The sequence below is a fragment of the Lissotriton vulgaris genome, chromosome 7, assembly GCF_964263255.1.
Source record: "Lissotriton vulgaris chromosome 7, aLisVul1.2, whole genome shotgun sequence".
Taxonomy (NCBI): domain Eukaryota; kingdom Metazoa; phylum Chordata; class Amphibia; order Caudata; family Salamandridae; genus Lissotriton; species Lissotriton vulgaris.
Window position 1 is genome coordinate 1215995202 of NC_141695.1, and position 25850 is coordinate 1216021051.

General features: G+C 42.7%; 1 protein-coding gene across 1 annotated transcript in view; it reads right to left on the bottom strand.

The window, feature by feature from the left end:
- The window catches only part of LOC147703270 (erythroid membrane-associated protein-like), a 110427-nt gene extending 101575 nt beyond the window's left edge, over positions 1 to 8852 (bottom strand). Inside the window, exons 1-4 of the mRNA XM_086929483.1 lie at positions 8804 to 8852; positions 6605 to 6657; positions 4567 to 4788; positions 4083 to 4148 (exon numbers count right to left, since the gene is read on the bottom strand). Of these exons, the coding sequence (XP_086785609.1) occupies positions 4083 to 4148; positions 4567 to 4788; positions 6605 to 6657; positions 8804 to 8852 (390 nt within the window). The remainder of the gene's footprint in view (positions 1 to 4082; positions 4149 to 4566; positions 4789 to 6604; positions 6658 to 8803) is intronic.
- Between the last annotated feature and the right edge of the window lie 16998 nt (positions 8853 to 25850).

Genomic DNA, 25850 nt, shown 5'->3' on the forward strand with positions numbered 1-25850 from the left:
CTTATGCACAGTTATTTATATATGTCAACTCTCACATGTACTGTGTTTTACATATGTACTTACTTTGACATGTAGCACTGAGATATCCATTCACTCACTAATACACTCATGCACAGTCAACCGCCCATACAGCTGTTTCCACATGCACTTTTGAACCCATACATATAGTGAATCAACTACTCACACATCTATGTACAGAGTCACACACCTCCCAGCCACCCATACACACACACTCAGTTTCCCATACAAATACTTGGACAACCAATGAATAACCCATACAGTTACTCATATAGCTACTGATCAACATATGCAGCAGTTTGTAGAACAACAGATATAATGATGCACAAATTAAAACAGTTTAGTCACTAACCCATGCACTCAGTGAGACACATTTAATCACTCACTCATACAGTCAGTCATGCACCTACTAAATCCTTCATCCAGACACTTATACATCCACTCATTCTTCAATATGTAAGACATATTTTAACTTTACAGAAACATACAGTCACTGGATGTTGTCATCAGTGATGTCATCAGTGATGTCATTTGAGATGTCATCAGTGATGTCATCAGTGATGTCACTGACCATGTCATGAATGATGTAATATGTGACATCATCAGCAGTGGATTGCGGGTGCGCGATATATAGTTAGTGGAACTAACTATATATGAAATTTCAATGGTTTTGTGTGAGTAAAATAAGGTTTTGAAAAGGCTAATCCCTAACTTTATATGGTCTATAACCAATGGTTTTTTCAGTGAATTTTCAAGGTTTTGTAAATGCAAATTCCTAACTATATATGGCCTATAACCTATGGTTTTTTCAGTGAATATATATATATATATATATATATATATATATATATATATATTCAAAAAGGAAGGTTGAACTTGTCAAGAGAGTTTATTATATAAGGTCAAAATGGCAGTTTACAACCGCACACACAGGCTGCAATTGATGGCCTGAGACATGTTGAAAGGGCTACTTACGTGGAAGCACAATCAGTGCTGCGGGCCCACTAACATCATTTAATTTGTAGGCCCTGCTCGCAGGAAGTACCACTTTACTGCAGACGTATACATAAATAAATATGTCAAATGGGGAATAAGCCAATGTTACCATGTTTTAAGGAGGGAGAACATGCACTTTAGCACTGATTAGCAGTGTAAAGTGCGCAAGTCGTAGGGTCAGCAAAAATAGGTTGAGCAAAATTGGAGGAGGATAGCAAAAGGTCAGGGGGAGGACCACCCTAAGGTTGACAGGTCTAACACACATGTTGAGGATCTGCAATTAGCATGCATTCATTGATTCCAGATAGTTATTGTTCATGCAGGGCAGGCTTTTAATTATGAAGAACTACCATCTTGTACAGTGCTCAAACATTTTCAGCTAAAGTAACATATTAAACCTTCCTCAGGACCAAAGAAGGTACCTGTAGCTCAAGGTACCAATGTGCTTTGGAAACAATTATGAGAGAATGCACGGTGGTCATTTCATGATCCCGTCGCCAATAATCAAAACAAAAGTTTTTGCCTCCAAGCTGTAGCTAAAAAATAAGTATCTTATTTAAGAACAAAAATATATACCTATTTGCTTGATTGTTACCGATCAACTTGGACGAGTTTAAGTACTAGGACAAAGTAAAAGTTAATCAAAACTAGGGCTCTAATCAGTAGGTTCAAAGATGTAAGAATTGTTCCAGATATGCACACATGATGAGGAGTATCTTCTGTTTGAGTATATAAGCACCGATATAGTCTGGGTGCCCTACTGAATACAAAAATGTATTAAAATGAATAATAAAGCCAATCGTGGAAGGAAAGCAAAGCAGAAGTAGTTGCTGTTAGGAAGGCAGGGCCTACGCACTGAGGCTCAGAAATCGTCACAGATCGACGCAAAGTGGTGCCACTGCCTCTCGTGATGCACAGGCTGCTCCCAGCGGTATGTACAATGGGAAAGTCTGCACACAGAGCGGCCCTACGGCCTGTAAGAGATGCTACAGGCTCGGGTCACAGAAGCTTGTGAGGCCACGCAAGACAGCCTGGCAGCCTGCAAGTTGCAGGCTGCATGAAGTAAAAATGTGAACATGGTGGCCCAGCAAGTGTCAGCGCCAATATTAATGATTTATTCATGTGTAATAATGTATCCCCAATTAAGCCTTTCATAAGGATATAGCAAGCCACCTCTGGGGCTCACGCCCTAATAGAAGCACTCGGACTTCTGCCTCATGGGTCTAAAAGTGCATTTAACTCAACACTGTTCAGTAATACATCAATTTTGCAAAGTTGGGTGTACATCAAAGAAACTGTCTCTAATATTTATGTTAAGGTCATGTTGAAAAATAGGTATTGTTATGTTGCATCTGTGTTGTTAAGTTATAGGGCCTCTAGCAAAGCCTGCAGTGTGAGGTAGATCGCCGAGCAGCGTTGCAACAGCTGCTTAAACAATTAAAGTGATAACCATCTTTTTAGTAGTGGTGTGCAAAATCGCATTTTTTTTTCCCCCAAAATTATGTGAATTGTTGAAAAATGTCTGCAAAATGATGCATAAGTTATGCGGAGTGCATGTTGGTCTATATCAAGGGCTGAACGCAAGGGCATACCTCCCTTCCAAACGTCACTTGAGATATAGTTGGCTGGGGGGACGGGGAGAGAGAAAATGTCTCTTGTGACAAAACGTTTTGATCAAAATAGGCCCCTTCCAGCACTGTTGGTCAATCTGCATAATATGAATGTGAAATGTATAAATTACATGAGCATAATGGAGAAAAAAAACGCACAGCCTTACTTTTCAATTCTTCCTACTTTTTTTCACTGTTCTGCTTCAGACTAAGCTCTGGTTGCTTATCTAACAGTGGCCTCTGAGGGGAAGTTCAGCAGTTATATTTCCAGTGGCTTCAAGCAAAATGCCAGGGGCCTTATTTATGAAGGACTTGCGCCGCCGGTGCGTCACTTTTAACATGGGAAAAAGTGACGCACCGGTGGCGCAATGCTTTCATAAATGAGGCCCCAGGTCTCCCTGCAGAAGGTGGGGGAGGGTCCTCTGAGACACAGTATGTCAAAGATATTCATAGGCTTTAGTTTGAGGGGAGGCACATGAATGGTGTTACCCTCTGTACTGAGTCGGTGAACGGGTCTGAGTTATGCGTCTGTATATTTCTACGTTTCTGGCATAGGTTGCAAATTGTAAAAAAAAATGCTATGGGGTACTCTTTAACACAATGCGGGCAGATTTGGCAGCAGGGCCTTCAGAAGAGCTTCGTTTAGTACGGGCTTTTCAACAAGCATAGGGGGGACTATCAGCAAATCAGCAGTCCTATACCCCCCCCCCCCCCCCAATTAATAGGCTGGAGCAAGAGATGTCCTTCCGACCCATAGGTCAAACAGCCAATGTATTCTGAGGTAACATGTATAGTGTGGGGCAGACGGTTCAGAACATATATCAGTCCTTGCCGCACAGTTGCAGGCTTGACCACAAAATGTCACCCTATGATGAGGGGACAGGCCAGGACCTGGGGGAAGGCGGGCTTCAGCGTCCCAAGATAAGCTGGAAAACCTTTCAGTGCAGGGGTTTGCAGCTTGTGTTTCCTGCACCATGTGATATCGGCTCTTCACCGTGTGACCCTATAAAGGTTAAACAATATCGTGTGACACATTGGGGGTTGGGCAGTATCCGATATTTGCAAATGGTGTCATATTGACCTTCATTTATTTTGCACTGTTGAATGTGTTTTGGTAGTAGCAAAAACAACTGACCAACTACCACAAAAAAGAAATGGAACACAAAGGTACACAACTTACAGAACGGACTATAATGTCAATAACACCAAGGTGCAAAAAATGCAGAGTAAAATAAAAAGGATTTTGCAAGCTGAAAACAACGGGCCAAAGGTTTTCATTAGTTCCAAGCCTGCAGCCTCATAGCTTCAAGAAATAGTACGTTCAGTTCACATCTCACCTCCCACAAACCGCAGGATACTACACAATCTGCCACCTGTCCCAAAAGTCTGAAATGTATCCACCTCTCCTTCTCTGATCTCTCTGGGTGAGTAAAATTGATAAATAAAAGTCTTTCTTACCAGTATCACTTTGAAACTGGCTGTAACTTTTGTCACGGACCTGAAGAAATAGTAGGCAACATGTTCCTGAAAGACAGTGGAAACAACAGGTTAGTGTCTGTACAGGGATATAAAGTAACACAGCTGCAGTCGGATTTTGAGAAAGATGGTTGGTCACTCATAATCCCCTGAGGAGCAGTGTTTATGAAAATATCTTTATGATTATCATCAGTGGATTCTCCTTTGGAGTAATTGGCGTCCTATTTCTGCATCCTGGTGGTGGTAATTCCACCAACAACAGACAATGTTTCTGTGGTAATTACAGTTCCAGAGGAAACGCTGTGTGATCACCGGGTTACGGGGCGTGATTCTGCATCATCACTTTGCTGACAGTGGAGTGTCTTGATTTTGGGTTCTTGTTTTATTGCAGCATTCTACCAGCAGTTTGGTGGATCGCTAGGTTTTCTCAAGCTGTATTTGCAGCATATTGTCGACAGTCAAATACCTGGACCGTGAATCTTCTCTGCAGGATAGATTTGATCGCAGTGGACTCTATTGAGAGTGGTACCTTGGGTATAGCAGCACATTTAGAGCAGAAAACTATCTGGCTTGAGCCCCAGCTACAGCCCTTTACTGGTGGTGATTCTCCTGGGGTTCGAGTGCCTTTTACTGCAGCACTGGATTGGAAGTCCAATCTCAGACGAGGGGTTTCACATGCAGGTACTTCCTGCAGAGAAAGACAATATTCTGATCATCTCGGTCACTGCTTTTTAACATTACATTTTTTACAATTTTGCCTACATTCAATAATATGGAGGCGGGATCCTGCCTGCAGCATCAGTGTGTTGCCCTTAAAATATGGTGAGTGTGGGGAACATTTTCGCACTCTTTTGTTGATAATTTACCGTATACCTAGAAGTATTAAACGGACTAAAAATCTTTCTTTTACACGCCCGTTTCTCTGCAGTTCACTCATCTCAAACAAGCTAAGTAAAAATGTGGTTTGCTTTTACCTTATTGAGCTGTACATCCTTACCATGGAATACCTTCTTGTGTAGGGGGGCCATTAAATACGTTTACTCCTCTTTCATTCACCTTCTGCTGTGGAAGAGGTGTGGCACTGCGGCCAGGGGGACAAACTCTGAAACCCAGGGGTTCACGGTTCCATCCCTGAAACGGGCAGCATGCCCAGCCCATGTCACTCTGGGCAATATAGCTCGCTTAATCGCCCCGATTGCCCCCTTACCTTGACACCTTTCGGTAATAGGTTGTGCTTTGCACATACTGGACATTTACTTTATTTATAAATAAATTATGTGTTATTTATGGCTCTGCTCACTACCTCACTCACTACGTTTTGACTTTGACAGGATCAAGTTATCGAGTTATCAAGTTCGAGGTGGCACCTCATTTGTAAGTGCTTTAAAGGCCTTTAATGTAAAAAAAAAAAACTTTGACACCTTCACACCTCATTTCTTTATATGTAGCTGCTACATCACTTTGCAGCACTCCTGACTCAAATAGACATTCCATCCCACGATCCTTGCTTTCGCAACTCAACTTAGTATTTGTAAGTTTCCAAGCTGTGAGTTGTGTACGTTTAGAAAATTGTTGTATTTTTATTTAATCAAACGGTTTGATTTATTGTTTTAAACGCCAGCACTCAAAAGTGTTTAAACAAATTAATTAATGCATTCATTCATTCTAGAGAGTAGTATTTCGCCAAAGCTGGTCTTTGTATTTAGCATTACTCTGTTCGGTGTGGTATCAGGAGTGTATCACTTCGGTGTCAGCCATACTTTGCTGACAGTGAACAGTTAAGCTGACTGGCAGTGTTCTCTAGGATCACTTTGCAAACAATGGGCCTCATTTATGAGGCCTTGCGTCAGTTTTGCGCTGCGGATGCGTCACTTTTTGTGACGCATCTGCGGCGTAAAACAAGCGCCTTGTTGCGCCATATTTAAAAAGTGACGCATCTAGGTAGATGCGTCACTTTTTAAACACCTGCGCCACATTATACCTGCGTCAGGTATAATGTATGCAGAGGGGGCGTTCCCACGCAAAAAGCCTCGTAATAGTGACGCAGTGAAATCTATGAGATTTCACTGCGTCACTTTTAGGATGCTGTTGCGTCAAAATCTTGCGCCTGCCTCACAGCAGGCGTAAGACTGACGCAAGCCCTTTCACATGGGGCTTTCCCCATGTGAAAGGACGCATTGCTGGAGATGCGTCACTTTTGTGACACACTCCAGCAATGCGTCACTTTTGCGCTTACAGATGCGTCAGAAATACTGACGTATCTGTAAGTCCTTGCGACATGATGCGTCTTACATTAAATATGACGCATCATTGGTGTCGCAAGGAGTGCGCAGTGAAAAGTGACGCATCGCTGTTTTCACGCAGCGATGCGTCACTTTTCATAAATGAGGCCCAATGTATTCCATGGGGTGTGGAATATTGTTGTGGAATGTTATTGTTTCCCCCACATTGACCATTGTCTTTGACTGATGTGCCACCTGTTGCTACTACTTAGTTCAACTTACCTGAAGGGCTGGGGCTTGCGAGCTTTGCTGAGTCACGTATGTGGCCGAAGTTGCTAAAACACACAAAGGACACATGAGGAGGGCTATTGAAAAGACATCAGACCGTTTAACAATCGCACAACACTGAAAATCTTCTACCACTGTATTCAAGCATACCTTCTTAATACCAGATTTCACAAATCACATATAATTGTAAATAATCTAGAGGCATACTATGCAAATAATATTAATGTTATATAGATTGTTAATTTTTTAATAAAAGCATTGTTGATAGCCCTATGTCTGCATCAATGTCTTTCATCAGTATGTTTGTACTTCAAACAGCAAAATTCAGGGAAAGGGAAATAAAAGGCATTGGAAGTTTTATGATAAATACGTTAATCTACCATAGACAGTTAGGCATGAGTGAAATGTATATTATGCCTTGGTATTTTGGGAAATTTCATGTTACGCTTGTTTTCCAAAATTCCCCAAATTCTTCTATTATCCTATATTGCGAAATTTGTGTATCATTTGCAGTGCATTTCCTGGAAAAGTGTCATGTGCTCTAAAAATTTACAGCGAACCCATAGAAGCAAAAGAACACAAGCAGGACTAGCTAACAATGTTTTTACATTATTTTTGACACAAAATGCCTCCCTCATGTCAGAAATTGACGCGAGGATACATTTCATGCTAAAATATAGCATATAGAATTTCACGCAATTGCTCTGTTTCGTTTAATTTTGCCGTCATTTTACTTAATTATGTGAAAGCAAAATATGCGAATTTTACATACTTGTATAGTAGATGTGAAAAACTCTTTCAGGAAGAGTAACTGCAGAACACCAGGTTGATACCTTTTAGTAATGGTAAAATACTAAGGGCCATACGTATCAAGATACCCATTTGCGAATCTCAAATAGTGATTTTTAAGGAATCGCTATTTGAGAATCGCAAATGGGTATGTATGTACAAAATCGCATTTTTTTTGCGATTCCTTAGAATTCCTTAATTGCGATTAGCAAATTGCGAATCGCAATTAAGGAATACTTTCCCATTCATTTCTATGGGCCGGAGGCCCATCGGAATGAATGGGAAATAATTCTCAATTTGTGATTCGCAATTTGCTAATCGCAAATTGAGAATAATTTCAAGGGTGCAGGGGCGTCCAAAGGACACCCTGTTGTACCCCCGAAATATGCATGGGTGCACATGTGGCGTACATACATGCCCTAAGGGCATGTATGTGCGTCACATGGCACTTTGAAAAATACAAAAATGTGCATTTTTTAAGGAATTCGCAACTTACCACCAACTGCAAGTTGGTGGTAATTTGCGATTCCTTAAAGCCAATCTGCAATTTTTTTTTGCTTCTTACATTGCATTTAAGGAATCGCAAAATTTGTGATTCCTTAAATGCAATCGCAAAATAAGGAATCGCAAATTTTGCGATTCCTTATTTTTAAAGCACATTTCCTTTATACATACCATTTGTCCACATTGCATTCGCAAACGCCGAAATTCCGCGAATTTCGGCGTTTGCGAAGTCAATTTGGCTTGATACATATGGCCCTAAGCACAGTATTTTTATTCGCTTCACATACTCAGGGCTGGACTGGTTTTATGGGACACAGGGAATTTAATCCTATGAGGACTAGGGCTTCCTTTGCAGGGGAGATAGTGGGATCATCGCTATCCAGCCGCACAAATAGCAATGAGGAAGCCCGCAAAATGTTCTCCCCCCCCCCCCATCCCCCTGCCCAATCTCTCCTCGACTTACTCATTTCAATCACTTGGTACATTAGGGGGCATTCTCCAGGGTTGCTTTAAGCTCCCAGCACACAACAGAATGTACGTAGATATAAAACTGAAATTAGCATCTATCTTTCACTAATCACAATACCAAACATGAACATGTAGTCACAGAAAACGAGAGTGACAAGAGTGACATTTCGGGGGAGGGGGAATTCTTCCAGCAATCGTCGGTGTGAAGATGCAGGGGCTCTAAGAAGGGGTGTAAGAGCAACAAAGCCACCTTAACAACTAAATGGTCTTTTGAAGACCTGTGAAGTACTCGGGTGCGGCTGTGTGTGTGCCCGGGAAACTGCCTCCGCCCGGCTGACACACCTGCAGAGGGCTTGGGGGGCTGAAGCCCTTTGAGCCCAAATGGCGTTGCGCGTCTGGTCTCTGGTGTACTATCTTGGGATATCCACTTACCAAAGCTGCCACAGAGAGCCAGGAGCAGCAAGGCACTGATCAGGTTCATGGCTACAGAAGAGGCGGAGCCTGAGCCTTCAACAGAACTGCTGAGCACTCGAAGTCTGCCCCTTCTCGCAATAAATATATACTCGAACTGAGCCAGCACGTGCCAGGCTCCTCCCGGAACCTGAGTCTGAGCCCAAGGAATCGGAACTGCTAAATAATATCACCACTATCCAAAAAATGACCTTTCTGACGTGGCACTAACTCTACTTCATCTATTTGCAGAAAGTGTTACTGTGTTTGTGGATTGTCTTTTTGAGTATTTGTATTGCAAGAATCATTCTTCGTGAACGAGTATCATATAGACCCAGGGGATTACAGTGCAAATGAAAGCCGGTCAGCTTAGAGGAGCTCTCTTCAAAGACTTTACATCGTCCAGGGCCACTAAAAAATAGTTTACAGGAGCGAGGAAAGTAGTCTTAAGCAGACTTGCACTTACCCTCGGATGTTTGAGAGGGACATAATGGCGCCCATTTAGTTTTCGCATCTTTGTTGTGCTGATCTTCTACGCGCTTTTTTCTCACCCCTTTCAACCTGAAATCACCAGCACACTCAAAAGTGAGCTGGAAATAAAGCCTTTTCCACCTACCAGGGCTTCTGCAGACCTCTCATCTCTAAATGCTGCTTAGAGCCTATATAGGCAACCCTCCCCACCTTTGCAGAACCTAGCATGCGCATAGGAATAAATAATCACACAACACATTCTTTTTGTTGGCGTGTCCAGATTAAAGGAGGGCGCCAGAAGGGCAGGGGCAGGTATAAATACCTCGCCCCAACCCTCTGTGTGCCGGAAATGACGCGGCCCACTCCTCCCCGGGTTCCCTTCGACTAGAGGATGTTGATGTGCCTAATACCCCACTAAGGTGGCTGCCCTTTTAGTCAGCGCACTGTGTGAGCTGTGGACAGCCTCAGTTTCTTGTGGTACTTCCTTTTGAGCGGCTTTAATTAGCACTCAGTTTGATGTTACCATAAGATATCACTGCCATTCAAGTGAAAAACCTTTGTTTAGCTTTGTTACTCATTTTTGTTTAGTCAAACGACTAACACAACTTTCCTGTTTGACAAATATACTGCTCTGAATGACTAAATTGAAGTATTTCAATACTACCCTTATGCACAGAACATCTTTCATTGAAAAAGATTATTTTTGATCTAATATAACAAAGGATTTTGAAACCCCACACCATCATTGAAAGGCCTAGCTGCTCTCTTGCATCAACAAAACACAATATATTTGTCATATCACCACAGTGGCCACCAACAGACCAAAACTGTAATTTCCATTCAGATCTGACCTTGACCAAACAGGACTACAAATCCCGTTGTCCGTTCCGCCACAAGCCAACTGACTGTATATCCCAGTAAGGATCCTATCCCTTTCTACTCCCAATAACCTCAGAACTCCGAAAAGAAATGGGGTTGTTTATTCCTCCACGTATTCAACTTACACTAGAGGGGAGTTCATATTGATCTCAGTGGGTGCAGTAATGAATTTGTAAAATATTAAGTGCCAGGGCTCTGACTAGGAGGCCACTACAGCTTACACCACCCATCACCCCTGTCATCGCTGCTAAAACAACTATCCACCATCTCTCTCGCCAGTAAGTGCTACAGTTCAGATTATTCCAGGTCTCCAAAGCTAAAGGAATGGCTGGGTAGGCTGGTATTCACAATTTTAATGTGTATTGTATCCCCAAATAACCGTTGTTCTGCTCATCTCTAAATTAGATGAGCAGCGCAACCATGTGTTAGACTGTGTTAAGTATAGTGTTGACGATTAGGTACTGGTGCTGAGCACCGAAAACCAATGAAGTGCTGGTGCTGAGCACCGGAAATCACTGGCTCAAATTAATCACTGATGGTGTTTCATTTAAACTGACTTATTCGGAAGCAGAGGTTGAGGGGCAGTACCTCTTGCCACATGGCACAATAGATGGGAGGGATATTACTCTTCTTATTATTTAAGCCTGAAATGAGGATGATCAATCAATCAGAGCCTCCTGACCGACTGTGTGAACTCTTTACTCATATGGGCTGGCGACTTATAATCAGGACGGCACAATGGGTAGTTTCCCCCAAGACTGGACACAAAACCCATATGACACGAACTCTACACGAATCCATGGTCAAACAGTGTGTGTTTATATATAGAGGGAGCAATACCCCTACACCAAAGAGTACTCCTGTCTTTCTTTCACACAACAAACTCTATGAAGGTCGGACTGCCACAGAACCACTGCTACCCCCAGGGATCCGTGATCCCTGGAGGTCTTGCAGCAATGTGATGCTGGTAATATTCTGGTTGTGTGGCTGCGGTACTGCCAAGCATAATACTGGTTTTCTCACCGCAACAGATTTCATGGCGGTGCAACAGCCTGCAAAAGTATGGCAATGAGGAAAATAAGGTGGCCATACAGGGCCTACTGTTGCCTCTGCACCCGGGGATGCAAGCAGGGGGGCACATAGTGTGCCCCCCTGTCTGCATGCACCCTCAGTTCCTGCATTGCATGGACTTGACAGTCCATGCTGTGCAGTAATGTGCAATGGCATTCCCATTGCAGTGCCTTGCTAAGGATCACATATGAGCATTAGCACACCACGGCCCTGGGACAGTCATCGCAGGATCTACCAACTTGGATTCCAGTCGGAATCTGGCAGGTGGTCACGGTATGGGTTTGGCAATCTTAGAGTGGGACGCTGGCATGGCAGCCCACTCCAAGACCGGCAAACACAGAATAAGGCGCTTAATAAAATAGACTGAATCCTGGTGACTGCCTACATGGCCCTAGCTATCCAATCTACTCGATACCTGAGCAGTTGCCTGTCTGATCACTCTCCCCTTCAAGTTGAATATGCTTTAGGAGATGCTCCCTAGGGACTGCCATGTGGCGACTTCTTAGGGCTTACTATCAGACACAGCTGCAGTGGAGTCAGTTGGCTGCAGTGGAGTCGGTTGGCAGAGCACCATCGGAGTACTTTTGTGCCAGCTAGAGTCACTGACTCCTGTGGGAATGAGTTGGAGGCCATGAAGGTGGTAAATTGAGGGAGATGTATTGGTCTGGTTTGCATGGTTTGAAGGCAGTTGCAGAAGGAGATTCAGGACTTCAGGGGCCCAGTTGGCAGACCTACAGCGGTACTGTCCAACCCTGCCAACATCTCGACAGGCACTACTAAACATGTAGAGAACACTGGGTGAAACCTGGGATAGACTAGATAAATATATTTTTAAGGAGTACTGGCAGAGGCTTCACTGGGAAAGAGATAAGCCTAGTTGGCTCTTGGCCTGGATACTAAAAAGAGAGAAACAGCTTGCCCGATCTTGGCATTAAGTAACAAAGACAATACCATAGCTGTCACGCAGCTTGCTGAAAAAAAAGAACTACCTTAGCATTTACAACTGATATACAATAAGAGGCCACCGGATGCACCTGTACTCATAACTCAGTACCTAAATGTATCCCCCTTCCTGTTCTGGAGCACCCCTTCAAGGAGGAACATTGGGATGGAACTCACACTTGAGGAACTCCATTAAGCTCTCTGAGAGGTGCTTCAAGAATAAAACGCTGGGTGGGTGACCTTCTGACCAAACTGCATAATTTTTGTTTGTCAACAGGCAAAAGAAATTCTGGTAGAAGTCCTCCAGGAGGTGCTTGTGGTTAGAGTCGTACCTTCCACAGTGAGGAAAGGGATAATCTGGGCCTGATTACTACTTTGATGGTGTGACAGCAGGCTGCCATGCTAGCACCCCACTGCCACACTGCAAAATTTGTGCTGACACTGCCCTCCAGATTAGGAGTTATTTCTTGGTCTGGTCGGCAGTACTTTGATGGTCCCAGGCAATGAGCTTTAGAATAGTACCAAAATGGGAACGTCAAAGCAAGTTCATGCATGGCATGGACTTTCAAGTACATGGAATGCAGGAACTGGGCCTGCATACAGACAGGAGGGGATACCATGTGCCCCACTGCCTGAATCCCCATGACCATGAGGCAACATGCGGCCCTGTAGGGCCCACTTAGTTTCCTCACTGGCACAGTTTTCATGGCCGGCTCACAGCCTTGATAACCTCGGCAGTTAGGAAACTTGTAATATGCTTGGCGGTTCAACAGCATCAACGCCAGCATATTGAGGGCACAAGACAACTGAAATACCACCAAGGATTACTGATCCCTGGTGGTATAAGCAGTCCTATGTTGGTCTGACAGCACAACTCGTAAAAGGGTGGTAGAACGGCCAGTGTGGCAGTGCCGGCACCACCACTGTGGCTACAGTGGTCCATCTGACTGCCTAAGTTATAATCAGGCTCTCTGTATAATCCCAAAACCAGAGGGAGAGGAACTGGGCTCCTCCTCGTGCCAGTCAATAACCATGATCAACTAGAATATAAAAATACTATGCAAGACTTTAGCAATCAGGTTAGGGTAGGTGTTGTGAAGCCTAGTGCAGGAAGAGCAATGTGGGTTTGTGCCACATCGGAAAACGGCCATTAACCCTTTCGATGCTCATGATGAGCTCAGCTCGTCATGATGCACGGTTGAGCTGTGCTGATGACGAGCTGAGCTCGTCATGAACAATGGGAAAGCAAAGGATCCAGCACCGGGGGGGGAAAACACCTAGCAGCCAAGGTGTTAACAGCCGTCACCTAACATATGTGCTATACTCGGTACTGGACAGAGATGAAGAAATGACCCTTGTAGCAATTGACTTGGAAATGGTCTATATTACCTTTAACTGTGACTTTCTATGGGATGTGATGAAACATATGGGCACAGATCCGGGGTACAGCAAATCAGTAAAATTACTCTATGAGTGACCCTCAGCAAGACGCAAACAGGCAGAGTGGTCTCAAACGCATCGAACATACAGAGAAGTCCACTGTCCCCTCTAATCTTTGTGGTGGCTATGAAACAAGTGTTACAAATTTTGTTAAAGCTAGCATAGTGCGGTCTCAAGGTGGGGGACATCACCATTTGGTGTCCCTATACACTGTTTTACTTGCAACTTCTTCTACAGTCGCTTCCAATGTTGCTTAGTCTCCATACAAATATGCAGAAAAATCTCCTCTCCCCCTTGGGTAAGTCTCACCTTGACCTCTTGCAGAGCTCCCGGACTGGCAGAATAGAACAGGTAAGATGCAATCTTGCCAAATTGGTCTAAATTACAGAAACCATGTGGTATTTATTTCTCGTAGAAGAGGTAGCCCCAAAATTTAGACGATGCGCTCACCACACTTCATCACCAGTAGAGTTGTCTCCATGGAAAACTGGGTGTCGCTGGTGAATTGGCTTGCCATATCGCAGCAGTTGGAGCAAAAATAGTATCCCTGCAGCGAGTCCCAAAATGAGAGGTAGTCCGCCAAACACAGAGTGCACGAAGTTTGGAAATATTCCTAGGACTGCTTCCAAAGGTGCTAACAGTCCAGAAAATACAGTCTTAAATACATGTACAATACCGCTCGTATCAGACATGTTTAAGATACGATTTAACATTTCTGAGAAATATACAGGGCAGTTTGTAGTTAGGAGGGCATGTATCTCGGTAAATGTCCTTGCGACTTGTAGATCATAGGTTTCTTTGGCCGAGGTCAGTGGCACAGCTTTTTGCAAAAGAATGGCTTTCATTCTGCTTAAAATATCAATTCGTATAGAAGAGATGTTCAGTGAAGGCCATAATGGCGACTCCCGGTCTGTCTTCATGTTAGGAAACAATACTTGCATACAGACAGTGACCCTGGCTGACATAGTTACTAGATAGGGTGTACCTGGCAATATGCCACAGCAGCTGTGATCGTTCAACATGAGGTAAATTTCATTGGAAAGTTGTCCATAAATTGATCAATCACCACAGCTGGTGAACCTTGCAGGTGGCAGGATAAGTTGGTAAAGGAACCATTGCAGGCCCCGTGTAAATAAATACCCTGACAAAGGAGAGAACCGGTTAGTGCGTTTTCACAATTTTTACCACTAAGAAACATTTCTCTTCCCCCACTTCAACATTTGTGTGTGTACGGTAATTCCCAGGATGTCTTGATGTATTCTTTACCGAACCTTTCATATGTGCCTGCTGGTATATATTTTAGGCAATATTGAAAATGGAAATTGTACCAGGCAGAGTGATTGTTCCATGCATTATCCATTCAGTGGCTTGCTTTTCAGCAATTGTAGATGGCAATCTTTACAGTTTTTCAATGCTCAGCACCGTATAGTCTGCTCCCCTTTGTGCCAATTCGATCTGTTTATCAGTGAGATTGCATTTTGAAAAGGGTGACTTAGTATTTATTAAACGCCAAGGCACATAGCCTGAACGTAGGTTTTGTAACTTCCAGACTAATAGCATGATAGACGTAATTGCGACTGACCATGTTGCAACATGACCAACCCCCAGATTCATCATTGTCTTGTTTTGCGAGTCCTTAATAGCGATTATTAAGGAATCGCTATTAAAGACTCCCAAAACGGGATTCATGTAGACATCGCAATATTTATTGCGATTTCTACAGCTTCCTTATTTGCGATTTGCTAATTGCTAATCGCAAATAAGGAATGACTCCCCATTCATTCCTACGGGCCTAAAGGCCCATAGGAATGAATGGGGAGTCATTCCTTATTTGCGATTAGCAAATAGCGATTCGCAAATAAGGATGCGATTTCAAGGGTGCCAGGGTGTCCAAAGGACACCCTTTAGCACCCCTGAAATGGTAATGTACACAGGTGTTGCGCAACACACATGTCCAAAGGACATGTGTGTGTGTAACATACAACTTAGAAAAATGCACTAAAGTGCATTTTTCTAAGTTTTCCCTATTTACCACGTAGTTACACTTCGCGGTAAATAGCAGCCCCAGATTGCGAACTCGCAATTTTAAAATGGTTCATGAATTGCATTTAAGGAATCTCAAATTGAGATTCCTTAAATGCAAATATTCGCAATTTAGCGATTTTTAGAATTGCAATTTTTGCATTTGGGATGATGAATCCCAAATGCAAAAATAGCGCTCGCAAAGGACCAGATTCTCAGAATCTGGCCCTTTGCGAGCTGATTTCGGCTTCATGAATCTGGCTGCAAGTCCTGTTCCATGATGTCTATGGCAGAAGATACTATGCTGTCCAAAGAATATATCCTGTACATTGTTAACCCATTGTTAACCACAGAGAGAGTTTTCTTTAAATTAATATGATCAATTTCTCTTATTCTTTCTGAAGTCTCTGCTTGCGTAATCTTCCATGTTTCATTATAAGCAGCATAGATACCGGCATATATAAAACGTTAATGACTCAGTGTTCTTGGTCCTAGCAAGAATTCCCTAAGATCGGCGCTATCTTTCAGTAAAGATATGTGATGTTTAACATCCTTGAGTGTAGATCTATGTAGCCAATCAAGGCACAGTTTCCCTACACTGTATGTTGTTACTATTCCAGGATGCGGTCTCTGAACATACCTTGGATCTTGCCTAGTGAATGTGGACCCCTGTGTTTTATTTAGGAATCTATCTTGACAGATGTTTGTGCCTGTGGGCCAGATTAACCATTTTTTCCAATCTGGATCTGTTCTGTTGTGATGCACAATAGTATGTACGTCGACCTCCCCCTCTGAAGTGTTATCACTAGCAGGTGTAGGTGTAGGTATGGACGGAATGTTCAGGTCCTTGATATTGGCTAACCCAAGACAAGACGTCTGTTGGTCATTCAAAAACATAATTTGCTCAGGAATGAGACAGGCTCTAAACATAGCTTCTATCCCTGTACCTGCCAATCGTTTGTGCCCCAGAACATTTTCGTGTCAATTTTGTCTTTCCAAAAGTCAAAGCCTAGTTTAGACAATTGAGCATAAAAGGTTGCAGAATATATTTGTTTTGTATTGGTCAACATACTTTTCAATCCCGTCTTGTTAATATTTTTAAAGTAAAAGGATTCTGGATTGGACACGTTAAAACCTGAAAAGTATGGAAACTTATTGGCAAAAGTTTTTGAGCTGTCCTTTGGTGGTGTAGGACAATGTTCCCATTCGTTATACATTAATACATTTCTAGGCATTGTTGATTTGTGCAAGAAACGGTGACCATAATGATTATAACAATACATTTGTTCAAAGTCGAATGAACCTTCTAAGTATTCATGATTTGTTAAAACAGCAGACTTTTCTAAGTCTGAAATCACAATATTAACAGTCTTGAAGTCCCAACCATCAGAAAAGGTACTAGATGAAACAAAGTCATTTAAGGAAATCTTGAACTGGGTTGGAATCTTCAACAGTTCCACAGGGCCAAAAATGTTATAGTCAGTTCTGTCCCAAGCTATACCCCCGGTATTGGAATGGCTGGGATGTTAACTGTTGAGAAATCTCTTCGTTCACAATGGGACGATTTGTGTGGTTTGAGGAGTAAGTTGATGTTCTTACTTGCTGTGTCCATTTTGACATATCTTCCATTTATCAGCATTCCCAAAGTTATCACCAGAGTCAACCAAAGTAGAAGAAAAAGCACACCCAACACAATCCAAAGTTCAATCCATGGTGAAACCAGATAAGTCTCTTACAGGTGATGAAAAAGGTCTGTTGGTTGTTCTTTGAAAGTTCTTTTTGCTAGCGTCGTTTCAGGTTCACTGGGATCCTCAGAAAAACATATCAAAGTTAATGAAATAGCCAGAGGCAGTTTTGTCAATGGTGGGGATTGCATCGGGATTTGTTGAAATCTTTGAAACCACAGGATCACTTGTTACATTTGAGTAGTCAGATGCTACTTCATTGTAGACAGGCGTTTCTTGACAAACTGTTATTTGGGTCTCAAGAGGTACAAATTCTATAGCTTTGTTGCTTATTCCTTCATTTCACACTGTAGATTCTTCAAAGGTGATGAGTCGCTCAGTTTCAACCTCTTGGATAGTAGCTAGAGCAGGGCATCTTCTACATTGACGGAGTCCACTTGGCCTACTGCTTATGATCGGCAACATGATGTGGTTTGACCAGGTCGATGGACACAAACCTGTTCTCTTTTTTACCAGCAAGGGGCGGCAGCAATACTGTTCTTGATCTATTGATTGATAGAAGAGGTGCGCGCTGGTTGTCTGTAAGAAGGAAAATTCCTTCTTGTCCACGATTTTCTCTCTGACTAGATCCCCAAGCTTAGGAATCCAGACAGGCCTTGCTGGGACAGTTGGTTTCTCTTAGGTGGAGGTTGGCTTCAGGAACACGTTACTCTGTTTCGTTCTTATTTCATTTAAGTCCTGTAAAACAGCCAAAAGGTCTTTGATATCAAAGGGTTTGTTATCTACCACTGAAGTCTGACAATCGAGGTCCGATACTAACATTCAGCCCTTCATGTGCTGCTAAGATTAGTCCTAATCTATGTTCCATGTTTGGAATTACCCTATCCCCCACTCCAGAGATTCGAGCAAACGGAACATTGTTAGCATCAGTTATATACGAGTATTTGAGTGAAAACCCTTTCGGTAATGTTGCACTGCTGCCTTTGCTTGTGGCATTGACAGCTAGCATTATTTTGCCGTCTATTTTCATTTTTGAATGAGTGATTGCAGCTACAGAAGCCGTATGCACAGCTGCCTTCGCGGCTTCATCAGCCAATGAATTCCCTTCAGCATGAACGCCATCAGGTTGATGACTCAGTGTATGTATCACGTGAGTCTTTTGTAGTTCTTGTCATAACTGAAATACTTGTTCCCAAAGCAGTGCCACCTTTTGCATCTTTGTAACCATTTCGAATCCAGTTTTGCAAGTATGCATTGTAAGATTGAACACAATAATACGAAACGCACACTATGAGCGTGGGGAATCCACCATCTGTATTTTCAAGTGCCATCTTGAAGGCTTCTAGTTCAGCTCGCTGAGCTGTACAATATCCTAGAGATTGAGTTTTAATGACCATTGGTCGGAATTTGCCATCGCGCCAATGACCCTTAATGATCGCACACGTCGCACTATAGGTTGTTTACCCCTCGTAGCGGGTTGAGCTGATCCGTCAGGATAAATTATACATTCGTAATGCTCTAGAGGCAGAATTTCTGTAGGCAGAGGACATTCTTGTTCGGATTGTAGAAATTCTTGTGTCTTTAAATATGGGTCAAAAACGTATTCAACGTCTGTTGCAGCCAGAGAATTAACTAAGGGTGGGCGAGCAGCTACGCTCCGTGCACGGAGTGTGCGTAGTGCCGGCTTCTACGCATTTTGCGTAGCAGGCGTAGAATTCGGCACTACGCACGCTCCGCAGATGGAGCGTAGCTGGCAGCTGGCCGCCACCCGCCTCCCTCCCGCCCTTCCTAAATACTTTAATTTAAACGTTAGTAATAATTAAAAGGCACTTACCTTGCGCGCCGCTGCCCGCCGCGTCTCCGGGTCTCCCTTTCTTCATCTACGCCGTCTTGTGTACTAATGCGCATGCGCGGCCGCCCGAAATTTAGGAAACCTAGAATCAACTGTAAGTTTTTCAGCGTTTTTGGAGGTTTGCTGCCAGGCTTTTGCCTTCACTTTAAAGTTCATATCCTAGAAAGAGGATGTTTAATGGGCGATTCTAGATTTTTTGAAAATGAATTTGTAACCTTCAGAGGCGAATCCCAATATAATTTTAAACATCCTGTTCAAGTCCCTATCCAAGTCATTGTCTGTTAGATAGATGTTATTGAGAAATGACAATGCTTCATCATCATAAGTTTGTAGTAACTCTGCTGAGAATAACCCAGGACTATTCTTGAATCCCTGTGGGAGACAACAGAAGTGATGCTGTGTCCCCATAATTGAGAAAGCGGTCAAATACCTACTTTCTGGTGCAATGTTTTGACAGAAGAAACTGTTAGAAATATCTAATGTCATTTTATATTTCTTACGCACAATGTTATTCATTAATACTGCACTATGTGCATTTTGTACTGCAAAAGTTTTGCAACAAGAGTTCAGATGTATGTAATCCAATATTAGACAATATGTATTGTCTGGTTTGGAGACAGGAAACAAAGGATTGCTCATTGACGAGGTGCATGTTTCAATCTACCCCCTGGTATTCAAGTTGATCTAATATCTCCCTGACCTGTTTTTTAGCTTCCTGCTTAATGGGGTACTGCCTTTGTGGAGTTGGTTGATTTTTTAACTGGATTTTATTGTGAGGAAAATCCTCATCCCATCCTACATGATTTATATATATTGCAGGAGCCTGGGCTACTGCTCAATTCCTGGCATAGGTATATTTTAAATGGATTGAAATGTGATTGGAGAAGGCTGGCATAATGATGTCTTTGCCATGTGGGCACTCCCTGACAAATTCTGGTCGCCAGTCGTTTTCAGCTAGAAGAATGTCATAACCCTTAGAAAGTCGCTCCCAAAAGAGTGCTATCACTTTTCTTGGTATGTCTCCCTGTATCCGGAGTGTTACTTCATATAACTTATGTGGAGAACTAACTCTGGTATTTGCATTTTTAACTTGAATAAATTCATTCAAGTCCACTGTCTCTAGATGATCCTTCAAGTTCTTGCGAGCTATGGTGACTTCATCTGCGCTCTCCAACATTGTCTGAGCCCATTCCCCGTTCTTGAGTTGTGACCTCAAGATCCTCGGCATGTCTGCTTTTTAGACCTGCCACCTTCTTTTTGGTAAATTGAGGTTTCTTGATTTTTTGAACGTATTGATCGTCTTTAAACTTCACACGTTCTTCCTTGTGTTCTGACCATGCTCTTTTTCAGATTTCTGTGACGAAGTCTGAAAGGTACGAGAGGAACGTGTATCAGTATCTTGATATCTATCAGGTTTTCTCAAATTATCCCTATCCCTGAGGTTATACCTCCTTTCAAAGGGCTCCTTTTGGGGGGACCTACCTCTGGATTGAGAACACTTCTCTTTAGAAGTTTGTTTAGTGTTTTTTCCACTTCTTTTTAGAAGGAATAGGAGTGTTTTTAGTAAAGATCTTTTCAGGATTTTCAGACTGTTGGGGTTTCACTGGTTTCCCACCCAGACTGTCTCTGCATAATTCTTCATAGGATTTTTCAAATATTCTGGCCAGTTCTTGTGGTTGCTCAGTTATATCAAATTCCCTTAATTTTTGGTGGATCGCCACGGATGCTGCTTTACCTTTAATATTGGCTAATAATATTGTTGAGACCTGTTTTAAATCTTTCAGTAATTTCATACCTAGATTTAAAGCAGGATCTGCCCCGTATTCATTTTGAATCTGTTTCAGGACATCTGGTATTACCGCCATAGATGGAACACCATGTGTTTCAGTGTAAAGATTGCAGCAAAGATGGTACACCAAGTGTCGCTGTCCTCCAGATGTGGTGCAATCCCCATTGGTAAACAGATTGTTAAAATACTGTGTTTCTCATGAGGTGTAATATTCGGAAATACTGCTTCGATTTGAGTAATTTTTTTAGCTAACCAGAATGGAATTTGTTCCCTTTTTGCGGGTAATTTACCAACGACTGAATGTAAAGTCTGTGGTGTTATTTTATGTGTATTCCCCTGGTGAGGGGAGTGTTGTGGAATCATTATTGCAGGTTGGACTGTAAGAGTCTGCATGACATATTGAAGCAATTGTCTACAAATTTTGATTAACTCTTTAGGTTGAGTTTGTCATTCCGCATCTGACATTTCTTCAATGCCAGGATGTGGTGTATAGCTGGCTAAACCCGGCCATGTTGCTCCGGGTCTACGTAGTGGACCATACTGGTAATGTGATTCACATGTTTTATGGCGCTTTAAACCAGAGTGCATGCTCCGGGTAAGTTAGTAGAATTTCAAAATCCTTGAAAGGAATGTATTCCTCCGGTGGTTCATCTTATTTGTAGAAGTGAAGCACATGTGATACTGGAATTTCTTCAGGGAAGACTATCCATGAATAGATCACCTGTCTGGCGATATGCATGTGCCTCTATCACAAACACTATCCTACCACCTCTTGATGTTAGGCCATTTTTGATAAGTTTCATTAAACCCTGTGGTGTTAAAAGCTACTGGATCAGCTGCAGCTACACCGTTCTCGCTGTTGTTGCTGTTATTCGACAAAGATAAGATGCACAATATTTTGGAACACTGTATCCTTCAACGTTGAACGAACCAAAAAGCTGATACATAGGATTTTCGTCCTACTCAGCTATGGCGGATATTATCCTTTTACCCACTCCAGGCATCTATTGAAGTATTTATGGAAAAAGGGGTCTCTGACAAAAGCACGACTGAGTTACTTTAGTATCTAGCGGTAAATTAGTGCCATGTAGTGTAGTTCCTATATTCCCAATAGGTTCTGCAAATTGGAATAATATATCCTATAGATATGACGTAGGACTTAGGTCAGTAGGTCTGTATTGAATATACTAAACTTAATTGTGAGTGCCAGCTAGCTCAGAGGTCACTAAAAACTTTCTCGAATACACAAGAAGGGATTAGATTCTGACAACCGCATAAACATGACAACTTTGTTTCCTTAGGACTGGATCAAATATCTTCAAAGTCGTGGAAACAATAGATAAGTATTTCACTCATTAAAACGTGGATGCTTCATTTCTACAGAGTAGCAGAGAAATAGTGAGACGCGCGTTTTCAATAAAAGGTTTATTGAACAGTCTTCTTTCTCATGCAAGAGAGGTAAACTGCTACAATTGATAGGCAGAATGCAAAGTATAATGCGTACAGCAAGAACAGTGTTATAAAATAATACTGTAATAGCATTGTATGGTTTCTAAGCCATACGTAAATAACACAGGCTAAAATACTCAACTGGTGCTTCTAAAATACGCCCACCCCAATGTACCTAACCTAGGTCTTGTACGAGGGAAGAAGTAAGTATTGTTTAGCATACGTTTTTAGTTCTGCCAAGAATTGCGAAAGGTTTCTCTAGGTTCTAATCAGCTCCATACCTTAGAATGAAGGAGTTCTAGTATATCTGTCTCGGGACTCGATTTCCCAACACCCCGCAACAGGAGTCAGAAACACTGGAGTTGGATTTCTCGGCAGAGGAGGGCAGCTTCCTGATCAGTGCCTCAGCTTGGAGAGTCGGTTACATTCGGCACTTGCTGTAGCGAGCTGTGTCGGGCAAGTAGGTCATCAAACTGCACCAAACCACTGTGCTTTGCTATAGCAAATGAAGGTATATTTATACCTTGAAGGTGTTTAGGAATGCCAGCTTTGATGTAAAGTCGGGCATATGAACGTCATGGATGAACCCCTAAGGAATAGTTGTTCATGCATAATAATGATTTTCTTGGAGAAATCAATATCTAGGCTAGGCGAAGTCCCTTCTGCTTAAGAGTCTGGTTTTCCAAGAAATCGTTGTGACGTTGATGAACGGATGGAAGTAGCCATGCCTTTATTTGGGTAGCATGGGCTATGCCCATATAAGGGCAACATGAATTGTACTTATATAAGGGCATGAATCAGGAAAATGTATTCGAAATCTAAAACACCATACATTAGTACCTTTCCTGAGTTAAGTTAGATTGGAAAATAAATATTAATTGTTGCCCCTTTAGTGTCCAAAACTTTCCCTGAGATTAGTTGTGTTGCAGTTAGAATGCGTAATGCTGCCTCTCTAGTGTCCAGCTCCTTTCCTGTGTTAAGTTACAATGGAGTGGGAATAGTAAATGCTGTCTCCTTAATGTCCAACACCTTTCCTGACTTATTTTAATTCAAAGTTGGAATAGTATATTTGATCCTGTTAGTGTCCAAAACCTTATTTGACATAGGTTTTATTGCAGTGGGAATGGTTAATGTTTCTTCTTTAGTGTTCATCACTTTCCCTGTGTTAAGTATTTTGGAATGGGAATAGTACACGTTTCCCCTTTAGTGACTAGCACCTTCCCTGAGTTAAGTTATATTGGAGTGGGAATAGTAAATGTTGCCCCTTGTAATGTTTAAAAACTTCCCTGAGAAGTTGTTTTGCAGTTGTAATGCTTCATGTTGCCTCTTTAGTGTCCAGGACCTTCTGGTTGTTGAGTTAGTTTGGAGTGGGAATAGTACATATTGCCCCTTAGTGTCCACCACCTTTCCTGAGTTCAGTTATATTGTAGAGGGAATAGTAAATATTGCCAGTTTAGTGTCCAAAACCTTCATGTTGCCCTTATTGCCTTATTATGAGTTTGGTAGTCAGTGGACCACCATGCCTGTGGTGGCATGATGACCGCGGTGAGACCGGCTGTTCCGACCACCCTAATATGAGTTGCGATGAATCGCTGTGCGAAGACCGTTGCTGCTCCACTGACAGCTCCGGTTGTCCTAGAGCGCTGAGTTAGCAGAGAGGGACAATGATGCTCAGACTGGCAGTCAAAGCTCCCAACCTATTACAAGTTGCATCACAACCAGCGGAAGTGTGGTCGTCTTACCTCCAGACAAGATGTGGTGGAAAGGGAGGGATAAATGCATGAAACTCACCTCTATGCACCTCTACATTGTGTGCAGTCATGGAGGCCATCCTACACATGATGTCACTGCTCTACCTTATCATTCACATCCAAAACATACACCATCGAGGACAACGTTTGCCGGTAAGTGAAGCTACTTCATGCATTCATTTTTTCCTCTGTAAAATGATGCGCTGAACAACCAAAGGAGGTGAGCTCTACATGTGTCTCACATGTATAAAGGGGCACTGCCTGTCATGACACATAAACAATATTCCAATTTAGAGCTGTAAGGTGCACTCACAGTCACAAACATTTCTGCTAGACAGTTTTATACAAAGGAAAGGGTTGAGGCAAAGAAAAGATGCTGTCCTACCTGTGATGTGTAAACCTGCGTTGGCCACCATGCCCTTCTCTGTTTAACAAGCTCGAGCACGACAAGAACAGATTATTCTGTTGCCTCCAGGAAATTACTTTAATTTGCTGCTTTCAAGAAACGACAACAAGATGTACTGAATGTTGACTATTACTCGTTTTTGGAGCCCTGAAGAAGTCTCAATGAGTGAGACTAAACGCGTCGGCTAAGAAGGGAATCCATTTGTGTTCTTGGATTTTTTCCTGACCGGTATTGTCAAAATAAAGAACTTTGGAAAAGAAAAATCTTACTGAATTCCGGACTCATTTATCACAGGACTCTCATACATATTATGAACCTTTGAAATTAATGAATGAAATACTTCTTGGATGGGTGCTGATTCCTTATTTCTCATTTCTGCTAGACAGGCACATCGGCTACAAATGAAAAGTGTCAGTACTTTATCATTGAAGTGATGATTTTGAACGTTTTCTGTGATTTACAACACCACCTCCTCCACAAAATCACACCTATCAATGTCACACACCCTCAATTTGTAAACTAGTTTTTTTTTTTCAACCAGTACACTACTGATCGTCATGATTCATGCAGCTCAACAATTCACAACGTTTGGGAAAGTAACAGTTAAATGACTACAACTACCATGACCAAGATGTCCACGTAGATTTAAAGCTCCGCTAATATTCCCGGAACTATCAGCCATTCCGGCGGCCTCAGACATGGCAGCGATGCGACAATGACTTCAACGTGCTTCTGACACCCCAGAGCCCACCGATCCCTAAAAATAAAATTCCCGAGCACGTGGGTTGCCATAACACTGAAGTGTGCACAGGGCCTGGAACGTGAATCGGAGCCTGGGGTTCGAGTTGCCCCAGCACTCACCCGAGGGGAGCACCACTTTACGTGGTGGAAATCAGCGAGCCCATGACCTAACTTGATTCCTCGAGACCTCCGGCTAGGCTAGACGAAGGAGAATAACCCACAAGTGGACAAATGAGCATACAGGAGCAGAGATAGCAGCCGACACTGCACACAGGTAGGCCAGTCCAATACCCCCAGAGGCCCAGTGGAGACAAGATCTACGGGTGAGCCTGGGCACCGGCCGGATCACAGCAGAGCCCTCTTCCCCTTGTGAGCTTGCTCTCATTTTACTGTCCTGGGCCCCTTGTGCTCAGAAGCACCCACAGCAGTGTGATCAGTGACTGCTACTCCCACTCTGAGGCCCCATCTGCCACACCAACTCAGTACGCTCGATAGATATGGGCAGCTGCAAAGCTGCTTGAGCAGGTGTAA